The 20,941-nt window shown below is 39.1% G+C and overlaps 1 protein-coding gene across 12 annotated transcripts in view; it reads right to left on the bottom strand.

Moving 5' to 3' along the window:
• pbx3b (pre-B-cell leukemia homeobox 3b) overlaps positions 1-20,381 on the bottom strand; it is an 87,621-nt gene extending 67,240 nt beyond the window's left edge. For 5 of the 12 annotated variants that reach the window (XM_084388716.1, XM_084388711.1, XM_084388719.1 and 2 more), the window contains exons 1-2: positions 18,877-20,379; positions 18,084-18,157 (exon numbers count right to left, since the gene is read on the bottom strand). In XM_084388716.1, the coding sequence (XP_084244842.1) occupies positions 18,084-18,157; positions 18,877-19,073 (271 nt within the window). In that variant the 5' untranslated portion in view covers positions 19,074-20,379. Of the gene's footprint in view, positions 1-18,083; positions 18,164-18,876 lie in introns of all 12 variants that reach the window. The other 7 variants (XM_084388710.1, XM_084388720.1, XM_084388717.1 and 4 more) reach the window with 3 other exon arrangements.
• Between the last annotated feature and the right edge of the window lie 560 nt (positions 20,382-20,941).

Genomic DNA, 20,941 nt, shown 5'->3' with positions numbered 1-20,941 from the left:
AAGCTTAAAACTATTGATGCATCTTGGGAAATGGTGAAAGTTGTTATACTTATGTTTTATCTACATATGGTGTTGGCATAAAAAAATGCAAAACAGCGAAGAAAATTCTATTTGCACTTCACTGAAAGGGTGCTAACAGGTTATTAGCGCAGATTCATATACCTGTAGGAAGCGGTTTCACGTCTTACATCAGACAGCCGTAAACATAACAGAAAAAGTCTAGTGTAAACGCTTGTGTGTTGGCAGGCATCTGGGTGAGTCTTGTTAGGGCAGTGTTAATGCTGAAACACACAGTCAGACGTAGTTAGCAGCTGTTTCAGGCATTTAGAAGATCGCCTCTCCTATTACTCTGTAACACTTCCAACACGCAGCCCTCGCTCTGCACTAGACACACCAATTACAACGTACACTCCTTCTCTACACACTTAACCACCGCGAGCGCGTGCAAACACCCACAAACACGAAACCGCAAACCAGCATGCCTTTATTTTCCAGAGCGCCTAACTTTTCCCTTTCTAAACATACATACTACTTAAGCGTGTATATGTACACACTTAGAACAAGTCCACTTGACAGTGCACGAGTACCGGCAGGAGGAATGATTAATTCATCTGAAAACACAAGCACATTAACGAGTCTCTAAGCACGACTCAAACTAGGTCTGTGTAATCCTAGATGTGAAATGCTCCTTGGCCACAAGCCATCTGGATTTGAATGTATTACCTATATGAACATACACACTCTCACACACACACACACATAGCCAAAATAATAATACATATTAATGGATGAATACACAAAATGTAAAGTGATTTTTCTACATTTCTTAACTGAAGCTACAGCAGCAGACCAGCATCCCTGTTTTAAATCAGATAGCATCTCTGGAAATGTTTGTCCGGCACTAAACAAGAGAAGAAAAGTGACAGTTTGCTTAACACCGGACTGTCAGCAACTCCGCGGGATGTTATTTACATAGGGCGCCGACAAGGAACTCTCGTTCTCTAATTTAGGACATGTTTTCTGCGGGACTGAGAGACAATTTACACACAGTTATACTACCGTTCAAAAGTTTGGGGTCGGTGAGATGTTTGAAAGGAATTAATTATTTAAATAGTATTTTATTCAGCAAGGATGCATTCAATTATTAAAACGATGCATTAAATAAACCAAAAGTAACCGTAACAACATTTACATTGTTAAAAAAAAAAAATCGAATTCAAATAAATTCTGCTTCTTTCTATTCATCAAACAATGTGTCAATGTATCATGGTTTCCACAAAAATATTAGCGCAACTGTTGATTTCTGAAGGATCATGTGACACTAAAGGCTGGAGTAATGATGCTGAAAATTCAGCTTTACCATCACAGAAATAAATCACATTTTAAAGTATATTAAAACAGAAAACAGTTCTTTTAAATTGTAATAATATTTCACAATATTACTATTTTTACTGTATGTTTTGATCAAATAAATGCAGCCTTGCTGAGCATAAGAAACGACCCTAAACTTATATACTTAAAATACAGTATAATATAATTATAACTTAAAATGAACAGTATTATGCCTACATTATTTCATTGTATTTAAATTGAGAATTTATTATTATTATTAAATATTATTATTAATAATAATAATAATAATAACAAAGATTACATAAATATTCCAATACTGACATTAAACAGCAATAGAAAAAAAGAGCTGACAGCAACTAGAGGAACATAAAACTGCAAGTGTGATGCTTACGGTGCGTTGCAAAAGAAAAAAACACACGTTTTTTCCAGCATTTGCCAGATCAATCAAAGATCAGGTAATGAAATATGCTCTGTCCTGTTTTGTTATCTATTTATTTTTAGCATGCTCCCGGAACCTCTGACAAATTGTGTGCGATCGCAAATCTCCATAAATCACGATTAAAGACAAGTATATCATCACCAGAGCATATATCTTCTCCGGCCTGACCCGTCCGCTAATGAGAAAAGGCCCTGGACTATCTCGGGCTGATTAATTAATTCAAAATGTCGGCTGTTATTCAAATATGAGGCTGGCGCTATTTGAATAACACTTGACAGCGAATGCCTGGAGAAATAATTTCCAGTTTGCGCGACCCTCCACTGGATTGCTGATGATGGCTTATGGAAATGCTATACGTTGACTTTCCTTCTCTCTCTCTCTCTCTCTCTCTCTCATCCTCTGAGCCATCATGTTGTGTTTTCATTACTTCATTTCAAGTTCGGGTTGAGCTAAAGGGTCCAGTGCTTCCATTCTACTGCAGACCCTGTGTGTTAGCAGTGTGCCCTACAGTCCAGGTTGATCAGTGGTGCCTGGATAGACAGGGGGAGAGAGGTAGAGTTTGCACACTATTGTGTACAGTCTACTGACTGTATATATACACACTATACATATTGATAATTGACGCATTCTCATTGTATTTAATTAGTAGTAATAATAATATATACATTTATTTAGTATTAGGGTTGCATTCTTTTGCATTTTAAAATTAAAAATATTTGTTGTGTGTGTTGAAACATCTAAAATACATGTTAAAATGCATATTACAAGTGTGTGTGTGTGCTCTATTTCTCCTCCACTCTATCTCTGCTCTCATCAGGCAGAGAGAATAATCAGGGCTCAGGAGACAGGAGAGGTTCAGTCATTAAATAAATTAACTCTGCTACACTACCATCCCTGCGCACCCGCGTGACTATGACCGTGCTCTGCATGCACACGTATATGCACATTTAATGCTCATAATGTTTCCAGCGCAAAAAAAAGTCAGTTAAACACTCAATGCAAGCAGACACACATACGCTAAAATTATCTGATAGGAATGTTACTGTTACACGTCGTGTCACGTTGAAAGGGTCTCTAATTTGAGGAGGAAGTTTAGAAACGCCCTCTGTCCTTGGTGTATCATCTTCATTTGCATGTGTTAGGATGCCTTACTCTACATGATTATATTAAAGGTTAGGGCAAATTAAGAAAATTGTGAAGTGTTATGGGAATGAACAAAAAAATAAAGCTATAAAAAAAGTCTAATTTATCCTCTCATTTCGCCCGCACACTATATTTATATTGCTTTTAATTAAACAAAAAAGAAAAAAGAAAGTGAAACAAGAGGGAAATAGTTGTTAGAAACATCTAACATCAGCTTTTCTAGTAACAAAAAGGGGATGTCAAGAGTCAAACTATTCTACTAGTTCATTACCATCAATATTTGACATGTAGTTTCCCTGTGAAATCTAAAAAACCCTCTTCAGCACTTGTCTGTCTATATATATATTTATTTTTTTTGACTAAACTCTGCTCCACTTCTAAAAACTCTCAACTCCTTGTAAGGCAGAGAAAAAGAGTGAAAAATCTCAAACTGTGCCACGTAAAACAAATCGCTATCAATCATTCTGACAGAGTTGCCGCTTATTTGAGAGGCAAAAGTGAGCAAAAAAAATCGAGCTGTCAGCAGAGTGGCCAGTGTCTAAACCCTCACTTTACATTTCTGCAGCTACAAGACTTCCCCAAAAAGCCCTCATCGCAGGTACAGACATGGTCCTCTTGTTTTTCTCTTCTAATATGAAACCTAAGGAGGAGTGTGAAGAGATGAACAGCTTGATTAAAAAAGCACGCCATCTCTAATAGGACACAACCGGTGCACCTATTTTAACTTTGATGCGAAATGGTTTTGTGATCAAAATGATCACAAATGCATTTGAGATCTAAATCTAAGGGCAAATGCAAAGGATTTTTGAGTTAAACTTTTTTCACATGTCTGATGAACAAACAAAATAAATGCTCAAATATAGCAATAGAAATGCATCTGTATTGTGTCCACAGCAGTGGTAAGGAGGGAACCCTGCTGTGCTGAGCGGAGCGGTGTGTGTATTGACAGGGATGAAATTCTCAGGTCGCGGACATGCGGTTTCCTCTGCGTCTCACTCTAAATAAGATTACTGCACCAGCCAGGAGAAGAGCAGAGTGCCAAGATCCCTGATTAAATGAATTAACAAGTAACTGAGGCGATGTCCCTGGGACCCTGCCACTGCCAGGGAGACAAAGAAGAGAGTGAAGGAGGAAAAACTGTGTGACAGTGATTAACCTCACTATCTTAACTGATATGAAGGCATGGATACATGGTGTGAACAAAATCAGATCTAGTCTGTGAATTGTGGTTTTACATTTGAATGATTTTAACTAGGGTCCAAACCTTTTGGCAGGTGAACTGAGAAAAATTGCCAGCCACAAAAATACTATTAGACCATAAAACTAGATTAGCTAGTCATTGCATTAGCTCACAGTAACCTATATTTTTTATATGTGTCTTTCCTTTGCTTTGTCTAGTTTTATTCTATTTTTTTTTTTCAAAAGATGGAAGCGCATGTCATAAAACCTTTTCTGGTTGACATCTACATAAAGTGACATAAAACGTTGAAAAATACCATAAACTTTGAATGGACACATGACCTCCCTCTGACATCAACAACAGACACAATTTTTAAAAGCTGTTACCATAATAATACACAATTCGATGGCATTTTACACATTCAGTTGCATTTTAGAATTGGGTTAGCATTATTTTTCCCTACTATTTGTAACTATCAGAACAGAACCTTCTCAACCTGCCAGTTGAGAACAATTGCCTATAGATCACATACATACACTACTGTTTAAAAGTTTAGGGTCAGTTAGATTTTCTTTTTAAAAGAAAATGAATACTTTAATTCAGAGAAGATACATTAAATTGATCAAAATAAATGTTCATTTGAACCTTTTATTCATCAAAGAATGCTAAAAAAAAGAAAAGAAAACACAACTGTTTTCAAAATTGATAAACGGATTATTTTCTGAGCACCAAAAATCAAGCGTATAGCGTCAGTTCTGGCAGGTCACGTTAGTCAAGTTCGACTCTCAGCTGATCCACGTCTACCTATATGAATATGATGCCTATCACTGTATACATATATAAGCTCCTTCAGTATTATCAGCAGCTATCGTGTTTCTCAGGAGCGAATTACCCTCCTCCATCCCCAGCTCCACCTCTCGTCAGGCAGGATTTGGCCTTCTGATTCCCTGATGAATTATGTTGTACTTTAAAATCTTGAATTAATGATATCTGCAATACATTCATGTTGGTTCTGTTCTGTTTACCCTAAGAGTGGTTATTGCTGCTTTCCCTGCTCTTATCCATGCTAGTCTGCAAGGATGCGCAGGGAGTTCTTGCCCAGAACAGAACCATACCGCCAATCCAAACTGTATGCTAATTGTCAATCGTATTCGACGATAGTGGTCCTGACAGAACAGTATATCAAAATTATTCTGAAGGATTGTGTGATACTGAGGACTGGAGTAATGGCAGCTTTGCTGTCACAGGGATAACTTACATTTTAAAGTACAGTCAATTAGAAACGTTATTTTATATAAAAAAAATTAAAAAAAATAAGTATTTTAGATGCAGCCTTGGTGAGAGACTTCATTCAAAAACATTTAAAAATAAATCTTACCAACCTTAATACCAACTTTTGACCGGTATACAGCTGCTATATATATATATTCGAATAGCGATTGAAAATACCATATCATTCGACCACATACTGGGACGCCTCATTGGGAAAATATCACTGCAAGGAGCTCCAAACAACAATAACACAAGGATGAAGAGGATGAAGAAATAGAGAGTGAAGAAGTGAGAACAGGAAAGAAAATGGAAAGAGAGGCAGCAGGAAATAGCAATAATGTTCTCGAGGATGACCTCCGCGTTGTGAGAGAATAAAAACCTGACCCTTTACTTCTGCTGCTTTTCAATCCCCATCAAAGTGTAGCAGGAGGAAAGGAGAATGTTCCCCTACTCACTGCCATTAATCACCACTTTCCCAGGAGCTGAGTGCGTATTCATTTCTGTCATCCCAAACATCAGCAAGTATTGTTATGGTGCTGCTCACTCCTCATTCAAGCAGCACGAACTGGCCAGGTTTCAGAGAGGAGAGGAGAGGAGAGGAGAGGAGAGGAGAGGAGAGGAGAGGAGAGGAGAGGAGAGGATGTAAAGTTGCTTTTTCAGAGCACACCGAGAGAAAGAGAAAGAGAGAGAGAGATAACCAGAGAGAGAAAGAGAGAGACTATCCCAGGGGCTCTGACACCAATTAAGCCATTTCACCATGAGCCCAGAACAGGATCTGCCCCCTCTCCCTGAAACATGAGACAGCACCTAGCTCCGGCTGGCCCTGCGCCATCTTTCCGTTGCTTCAGCTTACAAAAATGAACTTCAAGGGCTTAGGGTGAAGAGACAAGCTCTGTTCCAAAACCTAGTGAGCTGCCTACACAGACAGCTGCCTTCTGACTATCATGGAACATCATAAGTGACTTGGAACGCTCTACTCGACAAATCTTTGTGGGACATAAATAGCGATCGCTCGACTGGCAATTGATTTCAAGCATGTTGGCAGTTGGCATGTTGCTAAACTAATGGAGCGCTACTCTAAAAACAATTAAATAGCACAGATACATGTTGGGTAAAATCATTTATTTTTAATCACAATGCACTAATTCTATCCATACACGTCTGTTCATGAATTTTGAGTGAACAGAGTTAATACTTTTGTTCAGCAAGGATATAGCAAACTGATCAAGTGACCGTAAAGACATTTATAATGTTATAAAAGACTTAGGCTATATTCTAAATAAATGCTGTTCTTTTGAACCTTCTATTTATCAAAGAATCCAGAACCAAATGTATCATCGTTTCTTCAAAAACATATTAAGCAGCACTTCTGTTTTCAACATGGATAATAATAAGAAATGTTTTCTAAGCACCGAAAAGCATATTAGAATGCTTTCTGAAGGATCATTGGATTAATGGTTGCTGAAAATTCAGCTTTGCCATCACAGGAATAAAATATCTATCTATGTAATATATTCAAATAGAAAACAGTCCTTTTAAATTGTAATAATAGTTCACAATAATACTGTTTTTACTGTATTTATGATCAAACCAATGCAGGTAGGTGAGAATAAGAGACTTCTTTCAAAAACATTAAAATCATCTTTACCCCAAACTTTTCAGTTTATATTATTGAATAATAAAAACTTACAATTCTCATTGATTTTAAGACATGTGATGCTGCCTTAGGATTTAACTAAAATAGGTAGCATATTATAGTAGCATAACAGCCTTCACCTTGGAATGACGACTTAAAATGCTGCCTACGTAGGCAGCTCACTGGAGACTTTTGAAGAAAAGAATGTTGTTACATTTAGTTGAGGCTTTCTGGATTGTTTAACTGATGGGATGTATAAAGATGGAAAAGTTGGACAGAGGAGCATTCCCTCTAGCACCGTTAGCAACACGTAGCGTAAATCTAGCTCAGCCAGGAGTTCAACAGTTTACTCTCTGTGAGATACTCTGCGTGGCCTGCATAACTTGTTTCCTCTCCCAAGACAGTAAATGTCCCCATGGTTGCAAAAACACATACATTAGCATTTAACTTTTCGGTTACAGTAGCGGGTTGGCTTTAAAAATTCCTGTCAACTGTGTGTGTGACAAAAAAAAAAAATCATTTATTTATTGGAGTGTATGTTTAACTCGGGGAAAAAAGGAACATTAAACGTGTGAGCATTAACCAAAAACGCCACAGTCAAAGTGAGCGATGGCATTAGGCTGCTTTCTTGATGTTAAATAAATAAGTGCAAATCAATCGATATATAACCCCTCCAGCGATTAAATCCAAGGAATGCCTAGTAGTCGATTTTTAGAAACCACTCCTGAGGACGCTGCCCGCTAGCTTTCGGACATTTACGTCTGCTTATAGGTTTTTTTTTTTAGCCGCTGCTCTGTGCAGACGAAGCGAGGCTTGACAAGGCAGTGGCAGAATAACGCCAGCTTTGTTATGAATTAAATATTAGAAATCTTAACACAGCAGCCAATAAGAATTATTTGCCTTGTTAAAGCAGCAGAAGACGATGATTAAAATTTCATTGCGTTGCAGTCTTTTTCCCATTTCTGCTTTCAATATATCATTCTAACGTATGAAATGCTGAAGGAACAATGGCACAGGGACTTCATTTGAGGAATGCAAATAGGAAGAGGGGAGGATAGAGCAGTGCTGTGGGGAGAATAAGACCCTGAAATGCTGCTTTAAGCTAAAAAAAAAAAAAAAAACAGGCTTACTTGAGTCTAATTTACTAGTAAAGGAAACGTTTGGATTTCTGCACACACATCAGGCAAAATGATCTGAGCTCTAAAAATGCATCAGCCAATAGTATGTGGTTTCACTAGATATCCTGAACACATTCCACATATAAACTGCTTTAAAAAAAGTAAACTTAGCAAACCAGAATATCCATGCGATTATAAACTAAATTTGAACTTTCTTTAAAAATATATAATATAAGGATTACTGTGAGATTGAATGAAAATAAATAATTAAATAAATAAATAACCACCAACCAATCACACTGTTAAACTCAACCATAAGGATTCCAAAAAAATAAAAAATACCATAAGATACAGAAAAATAAACATGGCTATGCAGTAGTTCTGCCCTAGAAAGGCAAGTGTGCATCGACAAACCCTTCATATTACACACATGAGGAAGTATATGGACTTGCATCCTCTGCCCCTTGAGAAAATCTCACCACTGAAACAGAGGAGGCTAATGAAATGGAGATCTATAAATAGCGATGTCATTACAATGAGAGGACCACTCTCCTCCCCTCCCCTCCCACCCACCTGACCCTTTTTGTGCTAATAAGCATCCTGACAGTGATGCCGGTTCTGTTGGATAGCCGTGCGGAGCCGAGGTCCTGCGACCAGAGTGGTATCTGTGACCCAGGAAAACCTCTGCAAGCACTTGGACATTACCTCAGTGGGCGACTGTAAAAATCCGGACACGGAATTGAGTAATGCACTTGAATTGTGTAATCACCTGCAAAATTAATAATCATGCCAGAGTTATTTGCAGGTCTGTAAGAGTAGTGGAGGTGGAATAATTGCACGTCCTGCACAGTTGTAGTTTACGGTTCTCCAGGTGGTTCTTGAAACCTAAATATGACCCTTCAGGGGCTCCCAATCATTTTACAGTAACATTTGGACTCTTATCCTTTTTTGGCCTTTGCTCAGTCCAAGGATTCAACTAATATGAAAATGCTTGAAAAATGCTTAGCCTCTCAACTACATTTACATTTTAAATGGTGGTTTTATGCTCTATAGAATCAACCGAATCAGATTAGAACAGTTTTGTGTCTTTCTACCATGAATTAACCACATTTTGAGAAATAAATGTTGAGATATATGTAAAAATTATTCAAAAATATTCTGTATAAGTCTAAGAACCCCCTACAGAACCTTCACGGGCCTCCAGGGTGTTCATGGTTAAAAACCCTGGCTTTATTTTAGTGCCATGTTGAACGTAAATCAGTGTAACACAACACTGAGAATAATTCAAGAGAAAAAAAAAAGGCTTTATTTCCATTACTGGATGCAGTACCACAGCTTGCAATATCGAAAATATCTATATAAAACTGAACATAACAGCCCATGAACCTAGTGTCAATAACAAATGGGACCCGTGTTAGACAGCGGCGTATGAATTGAGTTACACAAATATCATATCCAGAACGTTTGGCCAACGTTAGCATTGCTCATCGCATCACAGTTTGCTCTGTATGCGACACAAACAGTGCTGTGGGTGGATGGGTGTTTCACAGCTTTTACGCCCTGGTGACAAAATTATTGATGACAACGCATCACAAATTGCACTTATTTCATATACAGATGACAGGCCGTGGGGGGGGGGCGATGTAAAATATTAAAACAGCAGCGCCGGGTGGGAACATTTACTTTTTTTAAATGAAAATTTAATGTTTCAATACAGAGCACAATTTAGTTAAACGGCAAAGGATAGCTGACAATTCAAAGGTGATGTGAGATTCATCAGAGGTTTGCGCCAGTCACCGCATCTGAGGAACGTGTGTGTATGTATATAGAGAGCATTTATGTGACACCGGTTAAGGTGTAGGTAAAGCATCAAGGGGGGGGATTTTTTTTATCATATAGCATATTGAATTAGTGTAGTTTTATATAAGACAAAATAAAACAATGAGACAAAAGTAGCTGTGGAAATCCTGCTCTGATTGGCCATGAGTTTCAAAAGATCTTTATCAACTTTTTCATGTCCACTTCCTCATACACAGGCTACAGGAGCAATCTGAAGCCAGAGATAATTAAATGAAACATGAGCTCATCTTAGACTGGGTAGAACGGGAAAGGGGTTGGCAGTGTGTGTGTGTGTGTGTGTGTTGAGGAATCAAGAGGCAATTTATGAATAAGACAAGCAAAATAAAGACAATGCCACAAACAGCCATACAGATTCTGGGGAGTTGAATGTTCTCTCTCTAATGCACAGAGCACATACTGAGAAACACTGCAGTGGATTATTAAAGTCACACTTTCTATCAAGACACTAAGCCTTTTATTGAACCCAAAGGAGATTGAGATTCACGATCACTGAAAAAGTCTAAGTGTTAGCAGTAACTCTAGACACACTGATCCTTGGTGCTCATGTGGGAAAAACAGATTTGAATCTGACCTGCAACATGTCCTGTTTTCATTTCCTTGACTGTCTCTTAATAACAAACACAAGCCAGAGCCATTTCAATAGCAACATTTCTGTTTTGTTTTTATCATATAAGAAACAGCATTTCACCAGCTCTGCCATTGCTAACGGTCTATTTACATGTACATTTGGGACATTTCCCAATAAACCTGCCAAAATGTTACGCCATAAAAGGCTTATTTGCATAGCTAATGTGCTACACAAAACGTAAACAAAAAAATAAGTACAAAAAACAACTATGGAGCTGTTTTTCACAAAACCTCAGACAAAGACTACGGCGGATAAGTACAGTGAGAAATCATACTGATGTCAATATGTATGTTTATGCATAGAAGCATTATTTGTGCAGCAAAGCCTTTGCCATATGCAACAAGAAGTAGATTAGCCTCATATATGTAAAAATATTTCAGACAAGGCAGAGTGGGAACATTTGTTCACAAAAAGACAAATGCTTAAAGCGTGTGAAACCTTGTGATTAAAGATTTTCTCCTCTCCTTTTTTTTTGCAGTCTTTTTTTGCCTCTCACCAGCCTGACATCCATCCGTACCCTCTCTCTTTCTTTTGTTAATTCCTTCATCTGCTCTTTCTTTTCCATACCCACCTTCTACCGGAAAGGAAAAATCAAAGGGGTTTTACGGCACTGTAAGGAAGATAGCAGTCACTCTTCCTCGATTTCAAACACAAAGTCTAGTAATGGAAAGAAACAGAGGAAGAGAGAGAAGGACAGAGAGATAAAGAGAGAGAGAGAGAGAGAGAGGCCACGGCATTCAGGAGTCCAGGCGCCCTGCTGAGCAGAAGCCATTCTGCCTTACACTATCTTGTCACTGCAGACGCATCGCTGGGGCAGACGGGAACAAAAAGCAGCCCAAAGTCAATTGTCTCCACTGCTGAATGGCTTTCTATTGCGGGCTGCATACATTTACTCAGACATTCGCAAAAAAAAAAAAAAAAAAAAAAACCCTTTTGCTATTGTAACTAAAGGCGAGAGAGGAGGGCGACGCTCACTAATATTTACTTTGGATCATAACGACCGGGCTCTTGATGATGTCATAAAGAGACTGAGACGCACGGCTTCCCACCTACACAAATATGGATCGCAAGCCGGAGTCAATTTTTCATAGTTTCATGGTTAAGTGCTCCTTTGTTATTTCGTAATTAGCAAACAATTAATGAGTATGTTCTCTCATTAATTAATAATCTGTAATCATGGAGTATTAAAATAAGCCGTCACATTCATAATAATCCAATCAACTGATACTGAAAATATCACTCTCATGTTATTTTTCCTCTTATTATTTAAAAATAGAAAGTAAATAGCAAAAAATATATATAACAATGACAATTCAAGTAATAACAACAATAACCCAGCAGATGTCAAATTAACTTCAGGCTAGATTTAGTTGGCTCATTACCGCTTTGTCGGGGCGCCTCAAAATGAATGGTCCCCGAGGGTTTAAGAAACGCTTACTCTAGAAATCCATGCATTCCATTTTTTCAAGGTAATGCTTTTAGCCGGCCTCGCATGTGGTTAATTACGATGGTGCCTACAAATTAATTCAGCCGGTTCAGAGTGCACAAAGAAGGGTCTCGCCGATGCACAAATAACAACACACAGCCCTTTGCTGAAAAATAGCGTACGTGTGTGTGTGTGTGTGCGTGTGTGAGGGGAACAGCGCTGCGGGGGCCACACTGCCGGCTTCCTGCAGTCTCTCCTCCAGACCTCCCGTTTCTGAACTTGATGAGTCAAAGGTCAGAAAAACAACAAGTCAATAGGCAGGCAGCCGCCGCCGAGGCAGCAAACAAGAGAAGAGGAGAGAAACCGAGAGAGAAAGAGGAGCCTATGATTTTGGCCCTGTAATAGTTTTCTGTAATCTCTCTGTATTGATTAAACCTCACTTCAGAAAGGAGTGTTGCTTCGGAGCACACCAAGCACTCCTCCTCCCTTCTTTCTCTCCTTCCTGGTCAGAAATGCCATATGGAGGTAATCTTTCACCTTTGTTATTCCTCGCTGCTCCCGCTGCATCTGCCACTGCTGCCGCCAGCCCTGCTCTCTACCGGCGGAGAGAAAGCAAACAACCCAAACACACACGCGCACACTCACTGTCTGATTAGCACACAGTCAACCCAGCAGAGGTCTTCCTCAATTCGCTGCTGCACTTCTGTATTCCCTCTCGAAACAAACCAGACAAGTTTATTCTCCACACGTTAAGGCTTCCTTCGCCCTTTGTGCTGGGATTCCTCCATCGCTCTAGCCCGGATCAGACACATTATATCTTAATGGCACGGCAGACATTAAAACTAAAATAATCTGATTTGTTAATCATGCCGCCCAGGGGGGGGGGGGGGGGGACGTGGAAAAATAGCAGCGAACGAAACACGCTTAAAAGACCTCGGAAAAACAGATACCTAAAAAAATTAAATGGGAGAGAGGGAGAGACTGAGAAAGAAAAAAACAGCATCTGCTAACAAAAAATGATTTTCAAGCATTCTGCCACATTCCTTTCATTTGATTCATTTAAATGCAAAAGCGAGAGAAAGTGGAAGAGAAGAAAAAAAACAAACCCCTCCTGCTAAAAACACTCAATTTACTGACAGGCAAATGACTTCACGCTGCCACTTAATCTCATTTCTTGCATAATGCCCTCTAATTAGCATATCAAAGTGAATTAATACTTCTAGGGCATTAGCAATGGGGAAATCTACTCAGGGCCTCCAGTAGCAGTTAGTGGAGTGCCAAGAAAGCTCCCCAACACTACAGACAGCTTTGCATTGCAAAACGCTTCTATCCATTTATCCGCCATGCATGTATCTCTCTCCTCTCCTCTTCCATCCACCCTCTCTCTCTCTCTCTCTCTCTCAAACACATCATCTAGCCCCAGCCACTCTTTGAAAAAGAGAAAGAAAGATTTTTTTTTCATGCCGATTCTCCGCAGTGCCCCGGGGATCCCAAAAACAACTCAAACCTATCAGCCCGACAAGACTTTGAATTTGCAGTAATCTGTGGTTAATCTGACAATTAACTCGGCACGTTTTTTGTACTCGTCAACAAGACGGTTGTCATTCACAACCTTCGGAATGAGCGATAAGAGAGATCTAGAGTCTCTCCGCACATCTACATATCACAGGTTCAGGGCGTATATGTTGTGTACATCCCTGACATTCTCATAGTCAAGGCAAAGGTACACACTCAAGCATCCCGAAGTCAAATCTCTGTTAGCTCGCTCTACAAACAGATGTACATACACAGCTTTTCCTTCTCACTGTTTACATAGTTACAGTACAAACACTTCAGGTTTGATTTACCCCTTTTCGCCTTTAAGCCCGCTTTGCATCAGATCCAAAAGCAACAATGAATGTTTCATCTTTTCAAAGCTCTGTTCTCTGCTGCGATTCACAAATACAAGGCCAAGAAATCTCTCCGATTGGAACTTATTCATACATCAGCACTGGCAGTTGTTAGCATTTTCTCTTACTGTATAAAGAGAGATACATTTAGCAGTGACTGCATGACATAAACTGTACAATATCAATATCACACACACTAAGTTCAATGATGAAAACGAAAAAAATAACTATTAAATGAGCTGAGACGCAACTTTGAAGTTTTGGTATTTTCTTTTGTATGTAATAAAAATGAGCTAAACGTAACATATTAAAATCTCCACGGCAGTCGTAGATTGACAGAACATGTCCGACGTGTACAACAAGTTGCAGAGACTGCATTTGCTAATTGTGCACGCATCATCCAATAACTTTCAGGAACTTAATCATGTCATAGTTTTCCATTTTCACAGATTTCCTCTCACTGCAACGGCATCAAACCCTGACAAGAACCTCTCAACTCCTCATTTCTTCTACGCATCTGTTGAGCACGATAAGCAAAATACATAATGCTCTGACACAAGGTGTTCACTTATGTGTGTGGTGTGTTAGAGGGGGAAAAAAGCATCACAGAAGATGTGTTTGGCTGAAAAAAAAAAAAAAAAAAAAAACAAGGAGTAGCATGCTTATCAGTGAAAGTCTCTCTTATCACTCTGATGAGACAATGTCCTTCAACGGGCTTGTGGAGAAAGAAAAAGAAAAAAAATGTCTCGCACTGAGAGGAGAAAAAAAAAAAACGACAGCTTTCCTCATCTCTCAAGACCTACACACTATAGCAAGAAAATTGAAGTACCGGTCGTTCTACACTGTCTACTTTTAAAAAAAAAAATACTTAACAATTTTAACAATCTGTTCCTGTGATATTATAAAAGCCTTAAAGCCTTATTTTACAAAGCGGGAAACAAAGAAAAGCAAACATATATGTACAGAGTAAGAAAATATCATGCTTATGTTCACTTGTGAGTTAATAAACAAATTAGCAGAGAGAAGCTTGTTAGGAAATTAGTCCGGATGCGTTAAGAAGGGGGGGGGAAAGGAAACCATTCAAAAAGGCAGCGTCAAAGGGATTAACCGAGATTACAGCAACTGAGCTAGTAAACAAGCTCATTTAAATAATTAGCATACTTAGGGACTCTACTCTTTATGCATATTTAATTAGAGCTATAATGCAATAAGGGACATAGCTGTATTAAACGTAACATGATAGGTGCATATGGAAACACAGTCAACAGCTGGAGGTGGCTTTATAGTAATGAAAATACACGTACAATGTAAAATTAAATATAAAAAAAGGTTTTATATGAAAATGCTATAAATGTGCTTACATTTAACGGTATTTGGATTGTTTAAACACAAAAATAGAATTTCAAAGAAAAGTATTGCATGTGTCAGACTATATATCACACAATCCAACAAAAGTTTTTGAGATAATATAACACACACGCACACACACACACACACACGCACACACACATATATATATATAGTTGAAAGGTACTGAGATTTAAGTAAATATAAAATGTAATATACTGAAATATTATTTGAAATTACTCACACCAGATACACCTCTCTCCTTGCAACTATCATCTTTTCTTGAGACACAACAGCAACGGTAGCTACATGAAGCTACGGCTTACATTAACAGCTACATTAAGATACAGCCACAGCAATTAGTAATCAATTTCTTTCTTTCTGTTTCGCTCCTCATTCTATCTGTTTTTGGACAGGCATAAAGAACAACTCAAGCAGACCGGGCGGTGGAGCAGGGCCTTGCCCTCCCACAGTTGAGACCTCCAACAGCCGAGAAGTTCATTAAGTTTTATGATCTTCCTCCAGTCACTTCTGCTTATAAGCCACAAAGGCCACAAATCTGGCAAAGCACTGTTCTGCCGATACAACCACACAGAGACGAGATAAACACATGAACTGATATTCAAATGTTATTACATTGCTGCATTTATCATAGTCCAAAAACTACATTAAGGCTCTATGTGAAATAACTATCTCTTTCTTTTTCAAAAATGAAATGAATCGTTTGTTAACCTATTTGCAAAGTTCATTAATATAGATATGATAAAGGTGATTAAAAACATCACTAAACTAATATTTTAAAAACATTACTATTTCAACATGCTATTAAAGAATCAAATTTCTAAACATTCAAAGTAAAGACGAAAGTTCTTAGTCTAATTAAGTGCGTTTGCCATTGTGTTTTGGGCTCACCTTACGGATTTCGCTCTGCTATTCTCCTTCCGCATTATCCAGAAACACATACTGCACATTCCTGGTAAAAGCCCATTATCTAAGGGTCTCTCTGGATTCTGCATATCTGGTTATGTGGTCATTCTCTCTTTATACCTGCGCCCTGCGTGATTGCAGAACGCGCGCGCCTTTGCGCACATCACGCGCCTGTGTTAACCGTCGCAGCATAAAGGAAAACTGCACATTAAATTACATCCACTAAGCTACTGGACGTACTGAATTGATTCTGCTTCAACGGGAGCTGATTTCTCCCTCAAAGAAAAAAAAAAAAAAACTATCTTTTGTGAGACAGTGACATATGCTAATGTTCCGTGTCATTGGGGCAGGCGGTATAGCCTTGGTAACGCACGTGCTGAATTGATGTTGTATCTGTCATTGGACTTCATTTACAGTGCGCGCGCGACAGACTATTTCAGAGGTGCTTGAGTGTCAGAAAAAGTGGGGATATAATATGTCTGTTTTGGATAGACATGCATAAGCACTCAAAAATATTTTTGACAGCACCATTCTAATTTCATCAAATACATGTGGTGTAGTAAGTAAACATTTTGAATAATAACGTGCGTTCGTACTTCTGCCGCAAAATGTATATATAAAAGGTCCCTAAATGATGTTAGTAGTCAATTAAAGTAAGCATGCCACTCAGGGTCAACGTTTTGTTTTAGTCAGAATGCAGAAATGTACAAAATAATAATATTAATAATAATAAATAAATAAATACTTATAAGATCTCCGTGAACGGTCAGTTAAAAGTAAATAATAATACTAATCAACGATTAAACCAAGTTTAGTTGCAGTTTTAAAATGTCAAGGTGGTGAAAAAGTGACAACCTGCAGTTCATTACACTTTTTCAACCACTTTGCATTCAATTACTGATAAAGAAAATCAAGATGAAACTCTAAACAGGCACAAATGAGCATTGCATAAATTATCATGACAAGATAAAAGCAAAATTGCTGTATGACACTGAAAACATTTTCCAATGTAAATTAAGTCATCTAAATATATTTTACAGGTTACACTTACACCAAACTAATAATAAATGGCATATCGATCACTCCTGGTCACAGTCCGTTTTAACACAACAATAACGCACCATAACGCCAAGCGTCTGCACGTGTCGGTGAACGATGTAACCTTCACAGCGCTGGCGTCTTTCATAATAAAACGGGGGCAATAATTAACTGCAGGACCGCCGATAGTGCCAATAATTATCCAGTAAATTGGTCGCATAATTAGGCAGAGGAGCGCAGGAATTGGACCGCTCTCCGAACCACGGACACGCGTAAACGCTCACTGGGCTTGCAGTGGCACAATTGAGCAAAACAAGCTTTGATATACAACACCAACACCGCACAAACCATATCCTCAATGACAAATGCTGAATATCCCGAAGATGCATAATTGTCTAGCAATTCACCAACTGTGGGTCTTGAAAGATTAAACGGACGGTGGGAGAATAGCGCGCTGTAAACAAGGGAACTGCCGGGGTGCCTCTCTCACACATGCCCCCAAAAGAAGGCGCTCAGTTCAGCCTCACGATGCAACGCAGAGGGGGGGAAAGCTCATCATCATATTTCGCTCTCTTATGCTGCTGATACATCCAATTATGACTATTCATTTTCAGAAGTGAGAAGCAGAGAAATGTGGATGCTGGTTATGGCTTGATACAACTGGACTCCGCTGACGACCAAATAAAAAAAATACACCAGTAAAGATGGCGGTGTCTGAAGGATTAGTGGCATTGTACTGTTGCTTTTTTTTTTTTTTTTTTGTGGAGATGTCTGTAGGTAATTTTGCTTTTTTTGTTGTTTTTTTGTTAGGGTATGTATAATCTTACCTGTTTTCTCTTTGATCTCGCAGAGCACACTGAAGAGGGCTGGCTTCATTCTGTGACAGTTGAGCCCATGTTTCCTGTGCCATTTGGGAGCAAGAGACGAGATTGATATATAGTCACTTAAAACTCATAATTCTCTCGCAATGAAACTTTATAAGACAAGTCTTGAGTTTAAATTTACACTTAAACTGCATTAGTTTGACAGTGATGATAAACGTAGTAGCAAACATGGCTTTACTCATCACAAAAGTTCAAAACAAGGCTACATAAAATGACTGATATTTCTCTTAATTCTCAACTAAGTTATTATTATTATTTTTTTTGTTGCTATAAGGGCTGTGAAAGTGTCAAGGCCTTAGAAGAAGTAAAGTGTGATGCAGAAACTTTTAATGAGATGCCCACATGTGTTGAGTACTTTACCTGTGCGTCTGTCTCAATGTGAAAGACAGAGAGGCTATTTTGAATATTTCAATACACAAGTTTAGTGAACAGTAAGTGATATTTTGTCTTAAACTTTACAACTTGAAAAATAGGCTACAAAAATGTGATTTCAACCTAAGATACGGCCACCTTGATTTCAGATGCATACGTGACTCTCAAGGTAACGTTTGTGAAGATTATGTTGGGACAAGAGTTTCAATAAGGGACACTACCGTCAAATAAAAGTTAGCTATTGTGACGTGTAAATGTTAGCACTATAAGCTATCGTATAAAAATGAAAGAAGATAACATACATATAAAAGACTCTCAAAACAAGACAATGAAAACGTTTAGCTATCAAAAAAAATGCACCAACTTTGCTTGCGCCTCGTCCAGGCTTTGGTCGGTGATGGTCATGATCTGATGCAGAATGTCACCGATGTCTTGTTTTCTTCCATCCCCATCGGTTCCGTCGTGTCCATGAGGAGGCGGCAGAGCCATGCCTCCCTGTACCGAGTGACCGGCCAGGCTGACACCGCCGAGAGCCTGCATGATCCGGGCTTGCTCGTCCATAGTCCGCCGCAACACAATCAATGCGCTCGTGCTCAGTCACTGAGATGGGTGAAAGAAACTCGGAGAATGCACATGCAAAAACAACTTGATTATTTCATGTGCGGTGTTTAACGGGTCGCTATCGTGCACAAAATATTGACCGTGCAAGCGACGCGGCAAATACAATAAATCGCTGGATGAAATATAGTGGAATTGATGTCCCAGGAATCACTTTATGGAAAAAGATTTAAATCGTCTTTGATCCTCCTGTATGAATGTCCATTGGAGAAAAATTAGCGATGATATTTCTTGTCTATTATTTAAGTAAACTTCAGCATTCAAGTGACAGCGGTTTCCCGTTCAATCCTGTCCGAATCTTCATGCCAATTTGTCTTTTTTCTTTGAAGAGCTGGGGTCCTTTGCAGATGTCTGGAATTCTTATTTGCAGTCTTCTTAGGATAATTTCGCCTTGTGCACTTCTTGGAAACTTGGACAAATCCGTAGTATTACAAAGAGTTGCAAACAAAACATCCCATGCCTCTGATGGAAAGTAACAATTAATCAAAATTAATGATTATGTAATTAAAAACAAGCTCACTGCGTGTGAACAACTGGCAAAATATTGCCTTTTTTTTTTTTTCAAAAAATAAAATATAAGAAAATAAAAGAAGCCGCGCGAAATAAATTAAACCATCAGCACCGGCGACCAGAGCTATAAAGATTGTAGGAAAAAAATATAAAAATGTATAAAAAAGTTTTTCTCACTTTCAATAGGGAAAATAGAAAAACTGGCGAAAAAATTAATCACGCGCCATAAAGCGATGCGCAAAAATATCTGCTGGCGGAAATTTATGAGTCGAGCGCGAGGGCTGTGTGTGCTTTATGTTGTTTGATGGCAGCGGTAGTGAGCGATTGACAATGTGCCAATGCCATTCACTCAGTGCGGACGTGTCAGAGAAGAAAAAAAGATACAAAATCGACATCAAAATGCACGCTCCGCCCTGCAGAGGAGGGGTCTTAGATTCTTGTCACTTCTCGCCGAAGCCCCCGAAAACAAAATGCCAGTTAGCTACTAATGATACTGCTGGTGATGATAATGATGAGAGCAGAACATCAAATCAACAGCGTTTAAGTCTCCACTTTACGCGTGCCTCATTTAAAAGCGTGCCCGTGCACTGAGATGCCGTTACATTATACCCATTTCCAATAAAACAAACAAAAGGTCGGAGTTTGATATTGTCTGATTCAAACTAATAATGAATTGCACGGGCCCCCTCGCTTCCTTACACCATAGTATGGTCGCCTCCAACAAGCCGTGCTTGCAGGGGCAGGAAAGCAGAGGACATGTTTATAATATTGGAAATAGACGCCCCGAACCAATCAGCGAAGAGTCCGTCTTTGAGTGGCGGCCCGAAGGACCAATGGGTGACTCCCGCTGACCACGAACGCCCGCCTACAGAGCTCAATACCTTTGCTACGGTTGTACAGAGAGATATCAACTTCTGATTGGCCGTTGCCAAGGGTGACATCTACTGCAAAAGCAGGCGGCGCTGCGCTGCAGAACTCATCGGCAGTTGCTATGGTAGCAGACTGCGCTCTGTGGGCTCGAAGCAAAGAGACACACTGAAACATTTCTGCGCCTTCCTCCGGTTGCCTCGCTTCTTACATACGCCTTTACTAAACCCACGGTGGCTTTCCCGCCAAACCACTGTATTTCCGATGCCAAATCGCTACATTTCAAGCCCTGGCGTTGTTGCGCTTTAAAAACGGGCTACGCGTCTTTTGTTCAATGTCATACACCTAAACCGTTTTGCTTTTTGTTCTAGTGCTGAGGTAAATAAGAGACCAAAACTGGCTACTGCCAACTCCACTATACAGATTTGCATTAT

Source organism: Rutilus rutilus (genome assembly GCF_951802725.1).
Source record: "Rutilus rutilus genome assembly, chromosome: 19".
NCBI lineage: Eukaryota > Metazoa > Chordata > Actinopteri > Cypriniformes > Leuciscidae > Rutilus > Rutilus rutilus.
Note: the sequence above shows the minus strand (reverse complement) of the source record. Positions and strands in the feature narration are given on the sequence as shown.